This window comes from Psilocybe cubensis, chromosome 6 (assembly GCF_017499595.1).
Source record: "Psilocybe cubensis strain MGC-MH-2018 chromosome 6, whole genome shotgun sequence".
Lineage (NCBI taxonomy): Eukaryota > Fungi > Basidiomycota > Agaricomycetes > Agaricales > Agrocybaceae > Psilocybe > Psilocybe cubensis.
In genome coordinates, this window is record NC_063004.1 from 3,371,053 (window position 1) to 3,390,555 (window position 19,503).

The 19,503-nt window shown below is 50.5% G+C and overlaps 4 protein-coding genes and 3 non-coding genes across 7 annotated transcripts; 5 read left to right on the forward strand and 2 right to left on the reverse strand.

Annotated features, from left to right (window-relative positions):
* Window positions 1–383: 383 nt before the first annotated feature.
* JR316_0007535 (uncharacterized protein) lies at window positions 384–1,062 on the forward strand (the record flags this gene model as incomplete). Its single annotated transcript, XM_047893275.1, has 2 exons — window positions 384–400; window positions 459–1,062. 2 exons carry the CDS (start codon window positions 384–386, stop codon window positions 1,060–1,062), a joined length of 621 nt encoding a protein of 206 aa, XP_047748557.1.
* Window positions 1,063–3,045: 1,983 nt separating this feature from the next.
* Window positions 3,046–3,155, reverse strand: JR316_0007536. Its single transcript has one exon. It is a non-coding gene; the product is annotated as a tRNA-Ser (tRNA).
* A 6,832-nt stretch (window positions 3,156–9,987) lies between these two features.
* Window positions 9,988–11,671, forward strand: JR316_0007537 (Aldo-keto reductase str7; the record flags this gene model as incomplete). The annotated part of the gene is made up of 9 exons (XM_047893276.1): window positions 9,988–10,101; window positions 10,202–10,287; window positions 10,359–10,446; window positions 10,619–10,645; window positions 10,715–10,746; window positions 10,827–11,046; window positions 11,124–11,173; window positions 11,247–11,403; window positions 11,519–11,671. The coding sequence occupies 9 exons, from the start codon at window positions 9,988–9,990 to the stop codon at window positions 11,669–11,671; spliced, it is 927 nt and encodes a 308-aa protein (XP_047748558.1).
* Window positions 11,672–11,825: 154 nt separating this feature from the next.
* On the reverse strand, window positions 11,826–11,958 carry JR316_0007538. The gene has a single exon. It is a non-coding gene; the product is annotated as a tRNA-Ser (tRNA).
* Window positions 11,959–13,157: 1,199 nt separating this feature from the next.
* JR316_0007540 (uncharacterized protein) lies at window positions 13,158–14,922 on the forward strand (the record flags this gene model as incomplete). Its single annotated transcript, XM_047893277.1, has 3 exons — window positions 13,158–13,212; window positions 13,324–14,220; window positions 14,324–14,922. The coding sequence occupies 3 exons, from the start codon at window positions 13,158–13,160 to the stop codon at window positions 14,920–14,922; spliced, it is 1,551 nt and encodes a 516-aa protein (XP_047748559.1).
* A 41-nt stretch (window positions 14,923–14,963) lies between these two features.
* Window positions 14,964–17,586, forward strand: JR316_0007541 (uncharacterized protein; the record flags this gene model as incomplete). Its single annotated transcript, XM_047893278.1, has 2 exons — window positions 14,964–15,321; window positions 15,371–17,586. 2 exons carry the CDS (start codon window positions 14,964–14,966, stop codon window positions 17,584–17,586), a joined length of 2,574 nt encoding a protein of 857 aa, XP_047748560.1.
* An 809-nt stretch (window positions 17,587–18,395) lies between these two features.
* On the forward strand, window positions 18,396–18,503 carry JR316_0007542. Its single transcript has one exon. It is a non-coding gene; the product is annotated as a tRNA-Ser (tRNA).
* The last annotated feature ends 1,000 nt before the right edge of the window (window positions 18,504–19,503 follow it).

A 19,503-nucleotide genomic window follows, 5' to 3' on the forward strand; every position in this document is an offset into this window, starting at 1 on the left:
TTAATGCTTATATTGAACAACACATAGTATTGGAGTTAGGTCATGCCCGTGAGATAATTAGTAGGCGCTTTGGTTTTGTTTTGTAACACACAAAGGCCCCGTTTAGATTGCCGGGGAATGATTTTTTTCCGAGATTTGCTTTGTGCCAAAGCGTGCCGGATTATCAGTCGCTTTGACCTCCATCAGAGCCGACGCCTACGTCTTTTCTTGCCAAGTCTACCAAAATAGCTTCAATGCGTGAACGAGTGGCTCAAAAACGCAGCCCATCCTAATTTGTGCCACTCAACGCATTGACGGAAGGAATATAAATGTACCTTTTCCAAATGGCTAGATAGCAAGAACTTCATCGACAACTCAAAGATACCAGTCTTGCATCCGACAAAATGAGCTCCTATCAAGGGTGAGTAATATCCGACTCTACGATTATATTTCTATGAGCTAATTAAGAAATCCCAAAGCATCACTACTCCCTCTGCAAGCCATGAGCTTCCGAAAGAGAGGCACCCCGCATCCTGTGTCCTGAACAAGGCCTGCAAGTACAAGATGTACGGATCCGTCTTGTTCATGAAGCCTCTCACAAAGGCACAGTACTACGAATGCAGATATCAAGCTATACTCCGCCACCTTCGGGATTGCCACGGCATCGATTGCACACCAGGAAACACAACCCGCATTCAATGCCTCGGGTGTGCCATGTTCGGCAGAGAGACCTGGGTCGAACAGCAGAATCTCGCAAGGCACATCAACCAAGACCACCAACCACCTCCCTACGCCATTGGATACTGCCCTATTGACGATAACTGTCCTGAGATGGTGTACGGAGAAAACCTCTTCGCACATATCATGTCTGCAGAGGATATGTATGTCAAGCGCTATGGCTTCTTTGACACCCACACGCAGAATTGTCACGGCATGAATTGCGGAGGAGAACTGCGATACTTTCTCTGTCCAGACTGCCAGAAAGTGGGAAACCAAGTGAGTATTCGAGAGGACGAATACGCGCAGCACTACAACACCTTCCACCAGCCTCCGCCATTCGCCTTTGACCCAAAAAGGAGATGAATAATTAGATGGATATGTTTCTGGCTCGTCTACCGGTCTAAATAATATAGAGCAGTTTAATCATGAAGCATTTTAATCCACATTTTCCGCGGAATCTAACTTCGAAGACATTGTATACACGTTCAAAAATACTAAGTGGGGAAATTTTACATCGCAAAGGAGGAAACCCAGAAACCTAACATTTTATATCCTTGGGCAATGGTAAAAAATTATATCGAGTAAAGAATCAGATATAATGGCATCAAGTAAATCTCCTGTCTAGAACAGACATACTGGCCAGTGAGGCAACTTGTCAGGTCGGCGTCGACGAATGCTACCACAAGATCGCGTGATACGGAGGCGAAAGCAGCAAATTTATGGTCCTCATTGTGATATCCATTTTCAAGTTGAGGGAGTACTGAATGCCAATGAAGGATTCCGGATTATGAACCGCCATGTATGCAGATTATGAAGGTGTATCTCATGTATAAATGGAATTGTATTCCTTTTCTGGTTTCTCCATTCCTTCGTATCTGTTGGTCTCCGCAGATGACATGTTGTGCCGAAGCGAGTTACTTTGTTGTTGTAGCATGCAATTTGGATTCAGAATCGAACCGTAAGTAAAAATTTAGTTGGCTGAATGTACAGTCCCTTTGACATCCATTGAGACATCAACAATGGACTAACTGAATACGAATAATTTGGACAACTTGCATCTGTACAATCTCAATCTCCTGAGTTTAGGATGACAAGGCGCCTGCTTCAAATAGGATAACCCGTGATGAAAATGGAGTCTCAGTAGATTTTCTTCCACATTCGCTAACCATATTAGAAGGAAGAAATTACCCCATTCCTTCCAATAAGCCGATTGTAATATTACGCTGACGTGTCTTATGAGTCCGATTTATGGGCTTGAATTCCACGAATATTCCGCTATGTGGTAGCACTGGACGTTCCTACCAAGGATTACTATGTCATTCGGTCATTGAAGTACATTATCAAATCATCGTGACTTCGTTCCAATAATCCACAGTATAATCAGCAGCTAGACTGTGAACACACTCCTCTTCTACTCCAAAGTAATGGTATTCAAAGGAAGTGAAATCAGGGCATAAATTATGTGGCTAGGTAACAATATCAATTATAGTCTGTGGAACCTCGGATTCAAATTGAGATGTTTCCTGTGGCTGAGATCTTTGCGAAAAGTAGGACAAATGCATTTACGAAAAGAGAGTGCCAACTATCACTCATTCTTCAGACAGGATCAACTAGGGATGCTCAACTTCGGTTCCGAATTGAGGCAAGAACCGAGAACGAGAACCGCTCGAACCGGCGAATTAGGTCTTCAGGATTTTGATAAAAGGCAGGGCATATTCATGAGTCTCCCATCACTTCAGCACTCTTTAAAGTTGCAAATCGATATCACAATGAAGACCTTCACCTCCGCTGTGCTTGCCTTTGTATCATGCGCTTTCATAGTACCATTCGTCGTCGCCGCCCCTGCCGACCCCCCTTGTCTCACTAGTCAGTATGTCAAGACTAGACAGGATTTCGTTGACTCAAATAAGCCTTGTTCAACAGAATGCGGGATTAAGTTGCTCGACTGCATTGGCAATGGCCGTATGCCTCCATCTTTCTTGGAAAAGGAGTGCGTCGCACCGTATCACTCATGCCGGCACTCCTGCCCTGCGGATCAATCCTAACCTCGTCCCAAATTGGGATGATAGTGTACGTCCTCTTCCTCAATGTTATGATATACATGTTTTTGACCAATAGGCTGTTTTCACAGCTGACGGCATTGTGTGCTGGACGTTCCACGCAGACTTTAAACTTGATACTAATTCTATACATATTATTAATGTTATTATTTCCTCGAAACCATTGCTTATACATATGTCCCTGGTTGAATCAGGCTATCCATACTTCGGGTCCTTGTTGCAATTGAAATTTGTATTGTACTTTGATGCAGCAAAACATAAATGGGTTGCTAGACAGGACCAAAAACGACGCCAGCAGGATTTGAACCTGCGCCCTCAAAGAGGAACAGATAACAACGAGTTGGTGGACACTAACTCAATTCGAATCTGTCGCCGTAACCACTTGGCTATAGCGCCTTAGGATGACGGTTTAAAAAATTTATAATGTCTTTAGATAGTCAATTTTTCTCCACAAATCAATTTACACGCAAATCATGCCGCACGGACCAGCAACGAAATTCCTAGACCGACGGCCTCTCACACATCCTCGCAGAGACTACTTTTTCCCCTAGTCAGCTTGCAGAACGGACGTGCAGGTATCCTGTCGCTGTATCGTTTTTCCTACCTGTTAATTCATTTCAACTCAGCCTCCGAATGTCTCCGTTTGCCGATGTCTTCTCTGTAATGGGACGCTAAGTTACTCGGTCTTGAATGCATTTGTGACGCAGTGGAGGAATTTGTTGTTGATTACAGCTTTGTATCATGGATGTGTGCATGTGTATGTATCATTCCCTATCATCAGTCGCCCTCTTCGTCAAGTTGAGTTATCGTCCATGAAACACCCCAGGTTTCACGAAGAGCATTGTGCCCGTGCCGACATTCTCATTCTCAACATCGGTTCCAGGATATATAGTATGGTCAAAAAACCGCAGAATCACCTCCATCCAACGTTCATCGCTTGCCGACGCTCGATATGCCGCGGCAATGGCAATGTCGCATTTGTAAGGTTCTCACTGTGGTCTGCAATGCAGCACGAAAGGTAACCTAATAACGAAGTTATATAAAGAATGGAGTATGTACCAGTAGTACATACCTAATAACGAAGTGGTCAAAGCTAAAGGATATACTGTATCTACGAAGGAGGATAACAGCGCGGGATCACGTGTGTGGTCATATCATGACACCACACCCCCTCTTGAAGACAGAGAAATGAAGAGGAGAAATAGAAAGACAAAAGAAAGCACGAAATATCAAAGAAAGAAAGAAACTAAAAATAGATCGAACGGCCGGCACGCCAAAGAAGAGAGGAAGAGAAAAAAAAAGAACCACAGGCCACGTCAGCCAACTGTCCTAGGACGCCCTCGACGACGTCCTTGCAACACCCCTTCCACAGCCCCTCCCTCTGTGTTCACCCGTCGTGAGACTCCCTGTTTGCGCGAAATCTTGACCTTACCCCTCGTAGCTTCCTCCCGACGAAACTTTGCCACCAATCTGCGTGCATTTTGCATGCCGTACTCTGGAATCCACTCGTTTTCGCTCTCGTCAAACCCAAGCCACTTCACCAAAAACTCCACAACACCACCCCTCGTCCGCCGCTCCCTCAGTATGCGCTCAATTTCACGCTCTTCGCCGCCGGGCATTAACACAGGCGGCGGCGGCAACTGTCGTCTGCCCAGAATGGTGTCCGTACGAGCTGGGATCAAGCACGAGACATGGAAAACATCGTGAATGGCCCAACCAGCAGGCAACTCCAATCGATATGCAGAATCGGAGACTTTCTGTGCAATACGGAAAGGCCCAAAACGACGAAAATCCAATTTATTGTTAGGGCGCGATGAGCGCAGGTCAGAGCGTTCCAAGAAGACACGATCACCAGGGATGTAGTCGGGTGCCTCATCCACCCAATCATCGTGAAATTTCTTCATCCTCTCCGCGGTGAGTGTCAGAATTGCCTGCAGCTCGCCCTGCACCCTGTGGATGCGCTCCAGCCTCTCGTCGGCGCGTGGAACTGATTGCGAATTCACAGGATCCACGGAAAACGATGGGTTATAGCCGTATTCAGCAAAAAATGGGGACATCCCTATTGCTGTATGGTGTCTGTTGTTGTAGGCAAACTCTGCAAAGGGAAGCCACTGCACCCAGTCGTCCTGGTAGTAGTCGACGTACGCGCGCAGGTAAATTTCCAATTCCTGATTAACCCTCTCTGTCTGACCATCGGTTTGTGGGTGATTAGCGGATGACATCGCGCGCTTAATACCCAAACGTTCCCACAAACGTTTTGTGTATTTCGCAATAAATTGTGGCCCCATGTCCGACACAATCTTCTTGGGAGTCCCATGCAAAGACCATACCCGGTCTATGAAGGTGTCACACATTTCTACTGCACCATCGGTGGTGTGTGCCGGAAGGAAGTGGGCACGCTTTGTTGACTTGTCACAGACCACCTGAACCGCGTCGTATCCCTGCGATGGTGGCAGCGGCCCAATGTAATCGGTGGAAATGTGCTGCCAAGGACCTGCAGGCACCTCAAGGGGTTGTAGCTTTCCATAGGGTTTCTGTCGACGGGGCTTGGTGCGTTGGCAAGTATCACATCCATCAACATACCGAGCAACAAATTCTGACATCCTTGGCCAATAGTAGTTCCGTGACACCAGCTCCAGCGTGTTTGAGATACCAGGGTGGCCTGCCGGGATCGCATCGTGATACAGCTGCAAAATCCAACGCTTCAATTCCTCGTCATTGGGCACATACACCAGCCCACGAAACCGCACCACGCCATCATCCACCACAAAGTCCTTCAGCCGACGTTGAACAAGGCCGGGAGCGTTAGGTAAATCCCACATGAGATCCAACTTGGGGTCCTTACGAGACACTGTACGTATCCTGTCCATAATCTCCTTGTCGGCACGTATAACTTGCCCCACCCTAGCCACCACCTTGGACATACCACAACAACGCAGCTCCAGCACCACACCTCGCTTTCCCAACACCGTACCACCACCACCATCATTGGAATCCTGCCCCAGCCTCTCTGCTGGCAAGATCTCCATAGCAGCATTGTCACGGGCCATCCCGTGGATGTGGTCAGCACGACGAGACAACTCGTCTGGACCTGCACTCAAACGGCCAGGCCGGTGGTGGATCTTGAAGACAAAACGGTTCAAAAAAAGGCTCCACCGCGCCTGTCTGCGATTCAAATCACGAGCTGTCATGAAGAACTCCAGGTTGCGATGATCAGAAAATATATCAATACAGAAGGGGTTGCCCTCCAGGTATGGTCGCCAGACTTCAAGAGCACGCACAACAGCTAACAACTCCTTGTCGTGAACATCATAGTTGCGCTCTGCGGGTTGCATAGCCTTTGAAAAGTAAGCCACGGGGCGCCAATCACCAGCTGCATCCTTCTGCGACAGGATGGCTCCTACAGCAAAATCTGATGCATCCGTCTCAACATGGAATGGCGCCTCCATTTCCGGCAGCATCAATACTGGTGCTTGTATAAATGCTTGCTTCAACTGTGCAAACGCCGCTTGCTCCACATCACCCCACCTCCAAGCCATGTCTTTCCGCTTCAAATTCTCCAGTGGGCGGGTAATGTTGGCATAGTCTGCAATAAAGCGGCGATAGAAGTTACAGAAGCCAAGGAAGCGACTAACATGCCGAACATTGCGTGGCACTGGCCAATCCGTTACCCCGCTGACCTTGACTGGGTCCATGCCAACACAACCAGGTGAGATACGAAATCCCAAATAATCCACTTCTGTCGTGCGGAACTGACACTTCTCTGGTTTCAGAAACAGATCTGCTTTCCGAAGGCGACGCAAGACTTCCTTAACCTGTTCGTCGTGTTTTGAAGGGTCTTGAGAGAAGATAATAATGTCGTCCAGGTAGAGTACCACATTAATGTCGACAAGGTCATGGAATAGATCATTAACCATGCGCTGAAAGGCAGCCGGAGCATTGCGAAGACCAAACTGCATAACCAAAAATTCAAATTGGCCATAACGGGTCCGGAAAGAAGTCTTCCATTCATCACCTTCCCGTATGCGCACATTGTAGTAACCCCATCGCATGTCTAAGGTAGTGAAAACCTTTGCTGCCTTGAGACGGTCTAGGAGTTCAGCGGAGAGAGGAATTGGGTATGCATCGGGCCGCGTGATGGCATTGAGTGCACGAAAATCCACCACAAGACGGAGAGATCCGTCCTTCTTTTTGACAAAGAAAACAGGAGCTCCACACGGGGCCTTGGAGGGCCGTATATAACCCTTCTTGAGGTTGTCATCAATGAATTCCTTCAGTGCCCGAAGCTCTGCTGCTGACATCTGGTATAGCTTGCCAACAGGAGGTGGCACATTGCCCTCTAACTCAATCGCCAAATCATGGGGCTTATGGGCCGGAAGCCGTTCGGACCGACCCTTATCAAAGACATCCAAAAATTCGTGAAACTCTGCAGGCACTAAATCTTCAACTGAGCCAGTAGCTTTTGCAGGAGTTGCAGCCTCTGCCAGGCGCTGTGATACTGAATGACTGGCGGCAGCACGAATACCTGGCCCCTGGCATCCACGGTGTGATTCTCCATCCCAGCACTGTTCCAAGGACACACCCTCAACCACCCCACCTGCCTCTTCTTGTTGCACTGCATGCTCCAAAGCTTTTGCAATCTCTGCATGTGCAACACGAAGTGCATCTGCCTGTAGGTCACGTGTCATCTGTGTCCAACTTGCACGCGAACATTTTAAAAGGTGCAGAGATTCCCTCCGAATGCGAAGTCGGCCCGTAGCGCCACATGTGTTGGTTTGGCGGCACTGGCTATGCGTGTGAGGTGTCTTACGGCCTGGTTTTTGCCGGACTGGATGTAACAGCTTCAACCTCTCCACATCATCAGCCTCAACTTCCAACCCAGTACGTCTCGCCTCCCGTGCGTGCTGGCGTGCACGGCGGCGTTGCCTTTCTAGCAGTCGCTTACGCAGCCTTCCAGGTGAAGGTGAAGCAGCTGCAGCAGTTATGGCCTCCGGCAAAGGTAAGCACCTCTGCCTGCAGTATTCCGAAGTAAAATCCAAGGTAGAGCGGTCAAAATCTACCACCGGATTGTGTCGCCGTAGCCAGTTAATCCCAAATATAAGGTTGTCATCCCCAATATCAGTAACATCGCATACTAGCAATTCCGAATGTGAGTCGATGAAAACCTTGAGGTGGACTTCATGAGTGATAAGACCCGACTTGATTTCAGAGTTGTCAATTGTGCGCAAACGGAGGCTCCTCTTCTTTGGGATTGAAATTAGGCCATGTTGCTCCACAAAACGTGGATTAATGAAACAGCAGCTAGCGCCCGAATCTAGCATTGCCCTAGTATCAATAATGGTAGGCACATTGGGTGTCGCGGTTTTGTGTACATGAATAGTAATTGGAATTTCAAAGGAAGAAAACTGTGATCGAGGAGAACGAGCATGAATCACAGCTGCACGGCGGGTCCGACAACGACGGCGGCGAGGCACAGTCTGATTTGGACCAGTCAAAACCAATTTATTTGGAGGCGTAAGTACAGAAAACCTGTTCTGGGTTGCACTTGCAGCGACAAGGCAAGGCAACCCTACACAAAACCCGGCTCGGGGGCTGCAGGTTCCGCTATGGGTGGCTCGGAGGAAACTGTTCCCAATCCATGTGCTTCAAGCACCTTTGTGACCTCCTCTAAAAGCCCTGCCCGCAGCCGAGCAACAGTAGATGGACAGTTGGCACGAACATGACCACTCTCTCCACATCGATAGCATTTCCGAGGTAAGTGCCGGGCCGCATCAACATCCATAGCATTAGGATCACGTGGAGCAGGAGGAAGGGATGCCTGAGCAGGGCGGGGTTGAACAGCATGAGTTCCTGAAGGTAAAGCTGACCGTGCAATAGCAGGTGTAGGCACTGCAGGACTGCGGTGTGGGTGAGGAGCGTGACGTCGTAGTTCTGCTGCAATGTCTGCATGTCGTGTTTCGCGACGCAAAAGAATTGCCTGGGCTTCCTCTGCCCCCTTGAAGTCTGAGTGAGCCAGAAGCTGCTTGGTTTGTAAAGACAAACCAGCCCAGAAACACGCATCCACAAATGTCCCAGTCCTATCTGCTACTGGCAACCGAGCAACCAACTCGCGGAACTCAGTAATGTACTGGGTATCGGATTTCTGGCCCTGCTTGAAGCCCAAGAGGCGCTGTGTAGCATCGCGTGCCGAGTCACGAGAGCAGAATGTGGCCTTGAATGCTGCCAGATATGCATCCCAATTTTCACGGAGTTCGGAATTTCCACCCTCTGCGTCGCCGAGTGTAATGACTGCCGACCACGAGTATGCCTGCCCAGATAGATAAGACTGCGCCCATAGAATACACTGCGCATCATTGGAAAACTCCTCAAAGTGGCGGTTAACCGATATCTGCTGAACCCACTCCTCCGCTTTCTGTTTGCTTGTCCCATCAAACACCGTGGCAGGATTAACTTTCGGCATCCGAGAGGGACGAGCACGAGCGGCGCTCACGGCATCAAGTCGTTGCTCGGTTGCCGCCAACGCAGCGCGGAGTTCCTGGTTCTGCACCTCTAGACGAGAAAAACCCTCTGCCGCCTCCTCCAGGCCTCGCTCCAACTCGGACAACCTGGGTGCAAGCAACACCTCCAAGGCCGTATAAACCTCCTGCGCAATAGGATTGGTGATCGTGGGGGGTGGCGGCGGATGCTCGCCCTCTCCTATCGTAGTGGAATTCCCATCCGGCATGCTGGAAAGAAGCCCCAAAGGCGCAAATGCCGAAAAAAAAAATTTCTCCGGAAGGAAACGGGTTGAACGTATAAGAGCTTTGACCAAGTGTAAGGTTCTCACTGTGGTCTGCAATGCAGCACGAAAGGTAACCTAATAACGAAGTTATATAAAGAATGGAGTATGTACCAGTAGTACATACCTAATAACGAAGTGGTCAAAGCTAAAGGATATACTGTATCTACGAAGGAGGATAACAGCGCGGGATCACGTGTGTGGTCATATCATGACAGCATTGTGTCTGGGCCCCGGACGCGGACGCGATGGTGAGAGACGGTTTCTCATCCGAGAACAAACCAAACCCCATGATGCATGACATCAGATCTCGCCTACCCACGCTCTCTCAAGAAGGTGCTTATCAACACAAACCTACGCATTCTTCCCATCGACATTCTCTCTCTCTCTCTCTCTCTCTTTTCCTGCAATACCCCACACTAACGAACTCGAAGCCACAAAACCACAAACATGCCCCTCCCAACGCGCAAAATCGGCACGGACGACGTCACAGCCATCGGATTCGGGCTCATGGGGTTATCTGGATTCTACGGGGCAGTAGATACCGACGAGGAGCGGTTCAAGGTACGATTACCACCCCCACCCCCACTATAACTTGCTCGTGGCCGTCTATGGTCTGTGTATAAACAGACGCGCTAACCAAACTGCGTCTGCGTCGTATCAGCTCCTTGACGCGGCGGTGGAGATGGGATGCACGAACTGGGACACAGCCGCGATGTACAACGACAGCGAAGAGCTCCTCGGGAAATGGTGCGCAGCCAAATATTTCTGTCATTCTCACATACACATACAAACACGACGATGATGCCTGCGCGCAACAGGTTCAAACGCACAGGCAAACGCTCCCAAATCTTCCTCGCCACCAAATTCGGGATCACACCGCAAGGTCCAAATGGCAAACCTGAATACGTGCGCAGTGCGATTGAGACGAATTTACGGAGGTTGGGCGTTGATCAGATTGACTTGTATTATCTCCATGTGAGTGCCTTATTTTTTTTTTTTTTTTTTTTTTGGTTTTGTTTTGTATGAGGAGTTGCGGGTGTTGGTGATTTCGGTGATTTAATTGTGTCTGTGGTTGTAGCGTATGGATCAGACGGTGCCGATTGAGGTTAGTCGTGTTGATCATGTTGAACTTTCATAGCTAGGTATTGATGATGATGATGGTATATGACGATAGGTCACAGTCAAAGCCATGGCCGAACTCGTAAAGTGCGTAACTTTACTCACCCACCATTTCCCTTACCCTTACCCCTCACCCCTCACCTCCCCACCCCCACAAACCCACACAGAGAAGGCAAAGTGCGCTACCTCGGCCTCTCCGAATGCTCCGCCTCCACCCTGCGGCGCGCACACGCCGTGCACCCCATCGCCGCCGTGCAAATCGAGTACTCCCCCTTCTTCCTCGACATCGAGGAGGAGCACGTTGGGTTGCTCAAAGCGTGCAGAGAGCTGGGTGTCGCGGTTGTTGCGTATTCGCCCCTGGGAAGGGGGTTGTTGACGGGGACTATTGTGCGTGTTGAGTTTTGAGTTTTGAGTTTTGGGTTTTGAGTTTTGAGTTTTGCGTGTCTTACGTCTGGTCGTGTTAGAAATCAAATGCGGATTTCGGAGACGACGATTGGAGAAAGGCGATCCCAAAGTCCGTTTATCATTACCCCCTCCACATCCACATCACCCACATCAACACTTCCACTAACATCCACCCACCACAGATACAGCGACACCAACATGCCCAACATCCTCAAACTCGTCGAGGGCCTCGAAACTTTCGGGAAAAAATACAGCGCAACTCCAAGTCAAATCGCACTTGCGTGGTTGCTGGCTCAAGGGGACGATATCATTCCTATTCCCGGTACGAAGAAGATCAAGGTTAGTTCCATGTCCAGTGTCCAGTGTCCAGTGTCCCTCCCCATCCCCCTCACCCCTAGTTACCTTATCTTGCCTGATCTTGCGATGCTGACTCATGCAAACCATTCGAATGCAGTACCTCAAAGAAAACATCGAATCCCTGAACATAACCCTCTCACCCGAAGACATCGCCTCCATCAGAACATTAGCAACCACAATAAACCCAACAATTATCGGCGGACGCTCAAGGATGATGAACCTCTTGTTCGCCGATACACCTGCATTGTAACATGTAAATGCAAATGTAATACATCGAGTCCCGAGGGGTAACGTGTAAAGAGAAATATGATTCAATGCCAACTACAACCAATTCCATCATTGCAAAAGCAAAAATCAGCCAACTCAAAAACTCCAAACACACAAAAGGCAAAGAAAAGACAATGCGACGCCAGCAGGATTTGAACCTGCGCCCTCAAAGAGGAACAGATATTGTATCACAAAGATGAAAGGTTTCTTCGAAGTTAAACAATCCATCTCGATTCAAATCTGTCGCCGTAACCACTTGGCTATAGCGCCTAGTACACCTGTTAAAGTTAGGTTGTAGCTGCTGGCGTGGGTGCTTTGATGCGGTTACACCAATGGCGCAAGTGCACTTTTCGACTTTGAATACAACTATTGGACCATCCCCGCGGGAGACTCAGACACTGGTAAATCAACAATCTGAACATTGGATGTCGTGTCGGATAACACTCGTCAAAAGTCTGAAAACCCACCAAAGAAACTACAATAAATGTGCCGACACAAAACACAACAGAAGCGACGCCAGCAGGATTTGAACCTGCGCCCTCAAAGAGGAACAGATGTGAAGTCCTAGAATCCGCGATCGCACCCAACCCTGAGAAGAGGGTGAGGAGGGAAGGAAGAAGGAGATTCTAATCTGTCGCCGTAACCACTTGGCTATAGCGCCTTGTTTTAACTTGAGATGTACTTGGTTTGTTTGAGTTGTACTTGATGGTGTTGTTGTTGTTGTTGTCGATGTCGATGTCATTGTCGATGGATCTGTGCTGAACAGGGCATTAGTGATTGCTCGTGTAGTTGTAGTTTCAGTTGTACTCGCACTTGCACTTGCACTCGCGAACCACTATGATCAACGCAACGCATTGGGAGAAATAGCGGGGCCCATCATCATGATCATCACCGACCGAAACATACCCACGCTGGCTCTGATTATGATTATGAACCCGCCACGCCACGTGTATCAAATGTGATGTACTCGGGTCGGCTCACCGACACTGGAGGTGTGAATGATGGATATCATAATCATAATCGTATCACCTCACATTCACAGCGCTTTCTCTCGCCTCGTCTCACCTTTTACTGATCCCCACTGTTTTCTGTTAGGCTTGCGCATGTGCTTGTGCATGGAGTACTGATACTGATTCTGATACAGACAAGCCGACGGTTGGATTGGATTGTGTTGGATTGACACAGACACAGACACAGACACAGACACAGACTCTACTCGAATCTCGGTGGGGTCCTGTGATTGTGATTTCGATACGATTTTGGAGTCTGCGATCGTTTCGAGCGCCTCAGGCTACTTTTCACCTTTTCCGTTCCGAGTCCGGGTACGAGTTCGGGTGCCCACTACTTCCTCTTCCGAGTGCGATTCACGACACCCAGACACACCCAGACACACACAACTTTCGATTCGCCGCACACACCACTCTAGAATAGAATAGAACGACAGAAGAGACCAGCGACAACCATAACCGATGCCCTCGCTTCATCTCGCGGGACGCCAGCGCCAGCGCAGGCGCTCGTCGCATAGTGTTTGTACGTCGTCCTTTGCTCTGCCTATCCGTTCATTGGCTTACTCATCTCATCTTCCATCTTCCATCTCCCCGCTTCCCTCTCACCGACACACACACACGCACACAGTTACCCAAGCTAAACCAGGCACCTACGGTATCCCCACCTCCACAACACACCGTCCACCCGCACTCCCCCTCCCTCTCCCACAGCAGCAGCAGCAGCAGACAACAGTAACGTTCGCACCCAACGTAACGCCCACTTCATACGCCGCTGGATCCGACGATGTCGATCTCGAGGTCGATTTCGAGCTCGGCATGGGTACAGGGATGGGTACGGGGGTGGGCATGGGGGTGGGCATGGGCAGTGGAGGGACGCATGGATATGGATATGGACAAGGGCAAGGCTACGTATCCTATGCGCTCGCAGCTGCGATCGGCAATCCGTCTGCTGCTGGGTTCAACGGTGCATCGGGCTCTCAGTTGCGTGCGGGAGTTGGTGCCGGCTCGAGTGCTAGTGCTAGTGCTAGTACGAGCGCGGGAGCGGGATTCGGTGCGGGAGCGTCCTCATCCTCATCCTCAATAACAATAGCAACACCATCATCCGCTCCACCGACATCCTCAACGAACGCAACCGCCCCAACCTCAACCACCACCACCACCACCACCCTCACCCCAACGCCCCCCGCGCCACCCCCAGCGCCAGCCCTAACCGCCGCCCTCGCCCCAGCCCTAACCCCCGCCCCAGCCCTAACCGCCGCCCTCGCCCCAGCCCCCGCCCCAGCCCTAACCCCCGCCCCAGCCCCCGCCCCAAGACGCAAACGCGCGCCCCCACACAAACGCCGCAGCCAAGGATACATCCCGCGCCCGCCCAACGCGTTCATGCTCTTCCGCGCGGACTTTGTGAGGCGGCGGCATGTGCCTGGGAGTATTGGGATTGATGGTTTGAGTATTGGTATTGATGGTTTGAGTAATGGGAACGGGGGAGGGGGAGGGGGAGGGGGAGGAGGGTTGTCGAGGGTTGTTGGTACGTCGTTCATTTATCTACCTTTTTCGTGTGTTTTTTTTTAACGGATACGGTACGGTACATTGCACTACACAACGCGACATCGCAAACAAAAACCAAATAGGCACGTTCTGGCACCAACTCCCCCTCGAGCAAAAAAAGATATGGGAAGTGCGCGCGAAGCACGAGAAGGCGGCGCATAAGGCGATGTTTCCGAATTATCGGTTTAGGCCTGTGCATGGGAAAGGGAGGGGGAGGGGGAAGGAGGGGGTGGGGGTGGGGGTGGGGGATACGGGGAGGGATAAAGATGGAGATAAAGGGAGGAATGAAGGAAGGAAGGGGGATAAAGATAAAGGGAGGGAGGGGGGTAAAGATAAAGATAGGGATAGGGACAAGGGGAAGGGGAAGGAGAGGGATACTGATAAAGATACGAGGCAGGAGGGGCGGAAGGGGGAGGGACAGCGAGAGAAGGGTAAAGAGAAGGAAAGGGTTATGCGAACAGATACAGATGAGATCGCACACGCCGTACAGCGCATGGAGCGCGCGCTTTCTCTTCATGACGATCTCGACCTCGATCTCGACGGTGGTGTGGGCTCGGGCGTAGCTCGCGATGGTGATGGTGGTGGGGGTGGGGGTGGGGTGGACGATGGGGGTGGGGAGTGGTACGATGTTGATGTTGATGTTGACTTGGACTTCGATGTGGATGGGGGATCCGGAGGGTGAGTTCGACGGTGGGCTAGGACAAGATCTCGAGGTAGACGCGGATGTGGAAGTGGAAGTGGAAGGAGGAAGCGCGCGAACACCTGGACCTCGACCTGGTCCTGGGGGTTGTACCGGTGTTCATCAACCCGTTCGCACACTCCAACGATAGTTCTGCGTATGGAAATGGGCCTGCTACGGCGCCGATGGCGTTGTCGTCGTGGTACGGATACGGATACGGGGAGGGGAGCTTCAACGATGTCGGCAATGAAAACAATGTCGGTAATGGTAATGACTTCAACGGGAACAACTTCAACGGGAACACTTTCACCGCCAGTAACTTCACCGGTGTCCATTTCAACGCCAATACCTTCAACTTCAACGCCAATACCTTCAACGCCACTATGGACCCACTGCACGTCGGTACGAATGACGAACGCGAACACCAACGCGAACACTGGCATAACCGGAGCCATGGACACAGACGCGGAGATCATACCCCGCGGACACCGCCGCTCGTCGTCTGTGCCGCTACCTAACGAGTGGGGGGTGTATACCCATGGTCATACCTTTGGACATAACTTTGGTCATAACGTTGGTCATAACGTTGGTCATAGCTTTGGTCATACCTTTGGACATACCTTTGGTCATAACGTTGGTCATAGCTTTGGGTATGGGTCTGGATATAATTATGGGAATACTTTTGGGCATGGGCATGGGTCGGGTGCTCAGATTTTCCATGGTGGTGCGGGTGCGGGTGCGACAGGGAATATCGCGGTTCGGGGTGTACCTCAATTCACGAACCCGTTTTCTACGGGGTTGGCGGATTCGGCGTCGACGTCGGCGTCGACGTCTGCACCGTCTGCATCTACATCCACGGCTCTGTCCGCAGCTGCAGCTACAGCTGCATCTGCATCTGCCTCGACAGCTATAGCTACGACTATAGCTACGGTTCAATCCACGGCTCTGGATACAGCTACGACACCATCCGGTGATGAACATGTCGATCCTCGACGGCAACGCCACCTGAATCAGCAGCAGCAGTTTTACACGCCGGACATCGATCGCGATGTACACGCGCATGCATATACCCACCAATCGACTGCAGACGTGGGCGGGGGTGGGGGCGGGAGTGTGCACCACCCGACGCCGGTGCGCGCGATGCCGTTTGGGCTCGGGATTGGTGTTGGTGTTGGTGGCGGGGTTGGTGTTGGTGTTGGTGTTGATCGACAGGTATACGAGGATCAGGATCAGACTCGGGATCGGGAGCATAATCAGGCTCAAGGTCAGACTCGGTATCAGACCCAGAATCACGGTCGGGATCAAGCCCAGGATCAGGATCATGAGCATGAGCATGATCAAGCTCGCAGTCAATCTTATCTTCAAGCTCAGTATGCGGACCACGCGCAGTATCAGTCTCACCAGACTCATTCGCAGTACAGCCACCTGCACTTCCATCCGGATATCCAAAATCAGCTCCAAAATCAAGCGCACCTCCAAGCGCACCTCCAAACCCAATACCCCTCCCACCAATACCCTTCCCAATTCCAACATCACTCCCACCGATACCCAACACAACTCCCCTCCCAACACCCCTCCCACTTCCCAAACCCAAACACATACCCCTACACATACCCACACGCAAACCAACAAACACAACACACGCAATACACGCAATACACCCCACGCCCCTCGCTCCGCCTCAGCGTCGCGTTTGAGATGGGGTTCGTTGGGCATCGGAGAGCGAGTTCGGCGCAGGGGCGGTTGATGCGTTGGGGGTGGGGTGGGGGCGGGGGAGGAGGGGGTGCGGATGCGGGAGGGGGTGCGGGAGGGGGAGGAGAGGGAGGAGAGGGAGGTGCGGGAGGAGGTGGGGGAGGAGGTGTGGGTGCGGTTGGGGGAGCGGAAGGAGGGGGAGGTGGGGGAGGTGGGGGAGGTGGGGGAGGAGGTGAGGTGAGTGGGGGAGGGAAACAGGAACGGGAAGTGGAGCGGGAGGGGGAGGTGGAAGACACGGAGGACCAGGGACACCTACAAGCGCAAGAGAACACTACGCCGACATACGCCTCGTTTTCGCGAGACATCGGAGTGCACCCGGATTCTCACTCGCATTTGCATTCGCAGTCGCATCGTCATTCTGACTCGCATTCGAACTCGCACTCAAACTCCAGCGCACACGCGCACTCAAACTCACACATGCACATGCACTCAAACTCCCACTCGAGCGTCCACTCGCACTCGAACTCAAACTCCTACTCGAGCGTCTACTCGCACTCGCACTCAAACTCGAGCACGCACGCAAACTCGCCTATCACCGTCCCGCGTCTGCCAAGCTTCGATATGAGCGCGTACATGGACATGGACATGAACATGGACTCTGCAATGGGTATGGGGATGCATTTGGGTGTGGGCTTGGACTCGGGTGTGGGTATGGGTATGGGGATGGGTATGGCTGAGAACGGGATGGGGATGGTTGAGAACGGGATGGGGATGGTTGAGAGCGGGATGGGATTCGGTGCAGGGCTGGACATGCAATCGGGGATGGGAATGGGGTCTGGTATGGGTATCATGGTGCAGGGAGCCAGTGGTGATCTGGATGTGTATGCGGTGCACCAGAACGCGCAGGGGCAGGGGCAGGGGCAAGGGCACGCGCTGGGGAAGGGGGAGTATAGTGGGTATCATGTGTACGAGTGAGTGAGTGAGTGAGGGGTGGGTATAGTTCTCGTGTGTTTTCTATTGGTTTCTGTGTTCCCTGTTCTCTGTTCTCTGTTCTCTGTTCTGTGTTTTTCTTCTCTTTTTTTTCTCGGTTTATTTTGTGTTGTACATGCGATCTGATCTATACACGACTTGATCCTCTCCCTCCTCTTCTCTCTTCTCTCTGCTCTCTGCTCTCTGCTTTTTCCCTTCCTTCATTCTTTCCCTGATTTCTTATTTTCTTTATTTTTGTTCGGTTACTCGTTTCGTTTCTTATTTGTGTGATCTCTGCCTCTGCTTCTTACTATGACTCTCGTTTGCTGGTTGATATCCTGTATCCATAGATAGATCTCCCTTTCCCCTCCCCTCCCTTTCCCCTCCCCTCTTCTCCTTTCCTTCTTTCCCTCCCTCTCCTCTCCCTCTCTCCTTCCCTTCTGCTTGCCGTCCCTCCTGCTTTCCGTGCCTCCTCTCTGACCCCTCTCTTTGTAGCCATTATAATTTGTATACGTATGTTCACGTTCCGGGTTTATCTGCTTGTCTGTCTGTCTGTCTGTCTCTTTCTCTCTCTCTGTGTGTGTGTATACATGTATTGTACGTAGAGTTTCGGTTTCAAGTGCCGTCTTTTTTATTGTGTTTTTGTGGTAGTGCTTGTGCTTTTTTTATATGCGCAAGGTCTGTCAACTAAGGTCAACATCGAGATTTACCTGGGGGGACGATCCAAGTCCAAATTATCCAGTCATTGGTCAGTGGTCATTGGCAGGTTAAAGATAGCATCGCATGATAATGTTTACCAAGACGCTCAGCTTCAAGGCGCTATAGCCAAGTGGTTACGGCGACAGATTCGAATTGTCAGTTGAATACTGGTTAATGTTATCTGTTCCTCTTTGAGGGCGCAGGTTCAAATCCTGCTGGCGTCGTTTTTTAATTTTATTCATTCTGTGTGCCGCACAACCTTTGTACTTATATCTTGCTGCTTCGAGTTACTGTACGAATTATTTTTTGTAACAAGTACCGGAAGTGTAAAACTTGTTGAGAATATAACAACCGGTCACACATGTATAAACATTGACAATGCTCTTAAGGGAAGGATAATATTGATTTTATGTATAGGTTTAGAATTAAGTTTAAAGTCTGCGTGGTTCTTCCAGCACACCACATCGTCAGCTGCGAACAAGGTCTAATGGTCAACAACGTCCGTATCACAACTTGGGGAGGACGTACACTGCTATCTCAGCTTGGACTGGGGATGTGATGGCTTTCAAAGAACGCAGGAAATAGTGCATGCTGTATATGTTGTTGTGCACTGCGGTATAGCCGTAAGCGGATTGCGGATTGCGGATTGGGAGAAGAGGAGAAGAGGACGCTGCGGTTGTGCAGGGTGTAGGGTGTTAGCTGTCAGCGGTGTCGTGCAGTCTGTTGAACAAGGGATATTTTGAGTCAATTGATTTTTAGGGATAGAAATTTGATGTGCTTATCTGTGAGGCTACTTGCTGGGTCTGCGGCGACGAATGGGAGCGTGAGAGTGGTGATAGGAGGATAAGGGGAGGAGAGGTGGATGTTTTCATTGTGAGGTTGATTTTTCGAGTTGTGGGATTGTTGAGGCGATGAGGGATGAGGGATGAGGGATGAGGGATGAGGGATGAGGGATTTTGTATTGTGTTCCCCCTTTTATGAACATCTGGTGCGCCTTTTTGAGATTATGCAATTTCATTTTTCATACATGCTCGCGCCGCACACGGTGTACTTTGAACATAGACCACTTTGTGCAAAGATATGCATGCATGAATGTTACGACACGGTGTTCGATGGCATTCCTCTTTACACACTGGCACTACAGAGAAAAATGTCAGTTTGAGTTTGAGGCTCCACTGCACAGATTATGAATGAGTTTGTTATTCTAGCCACATAATGTATGAT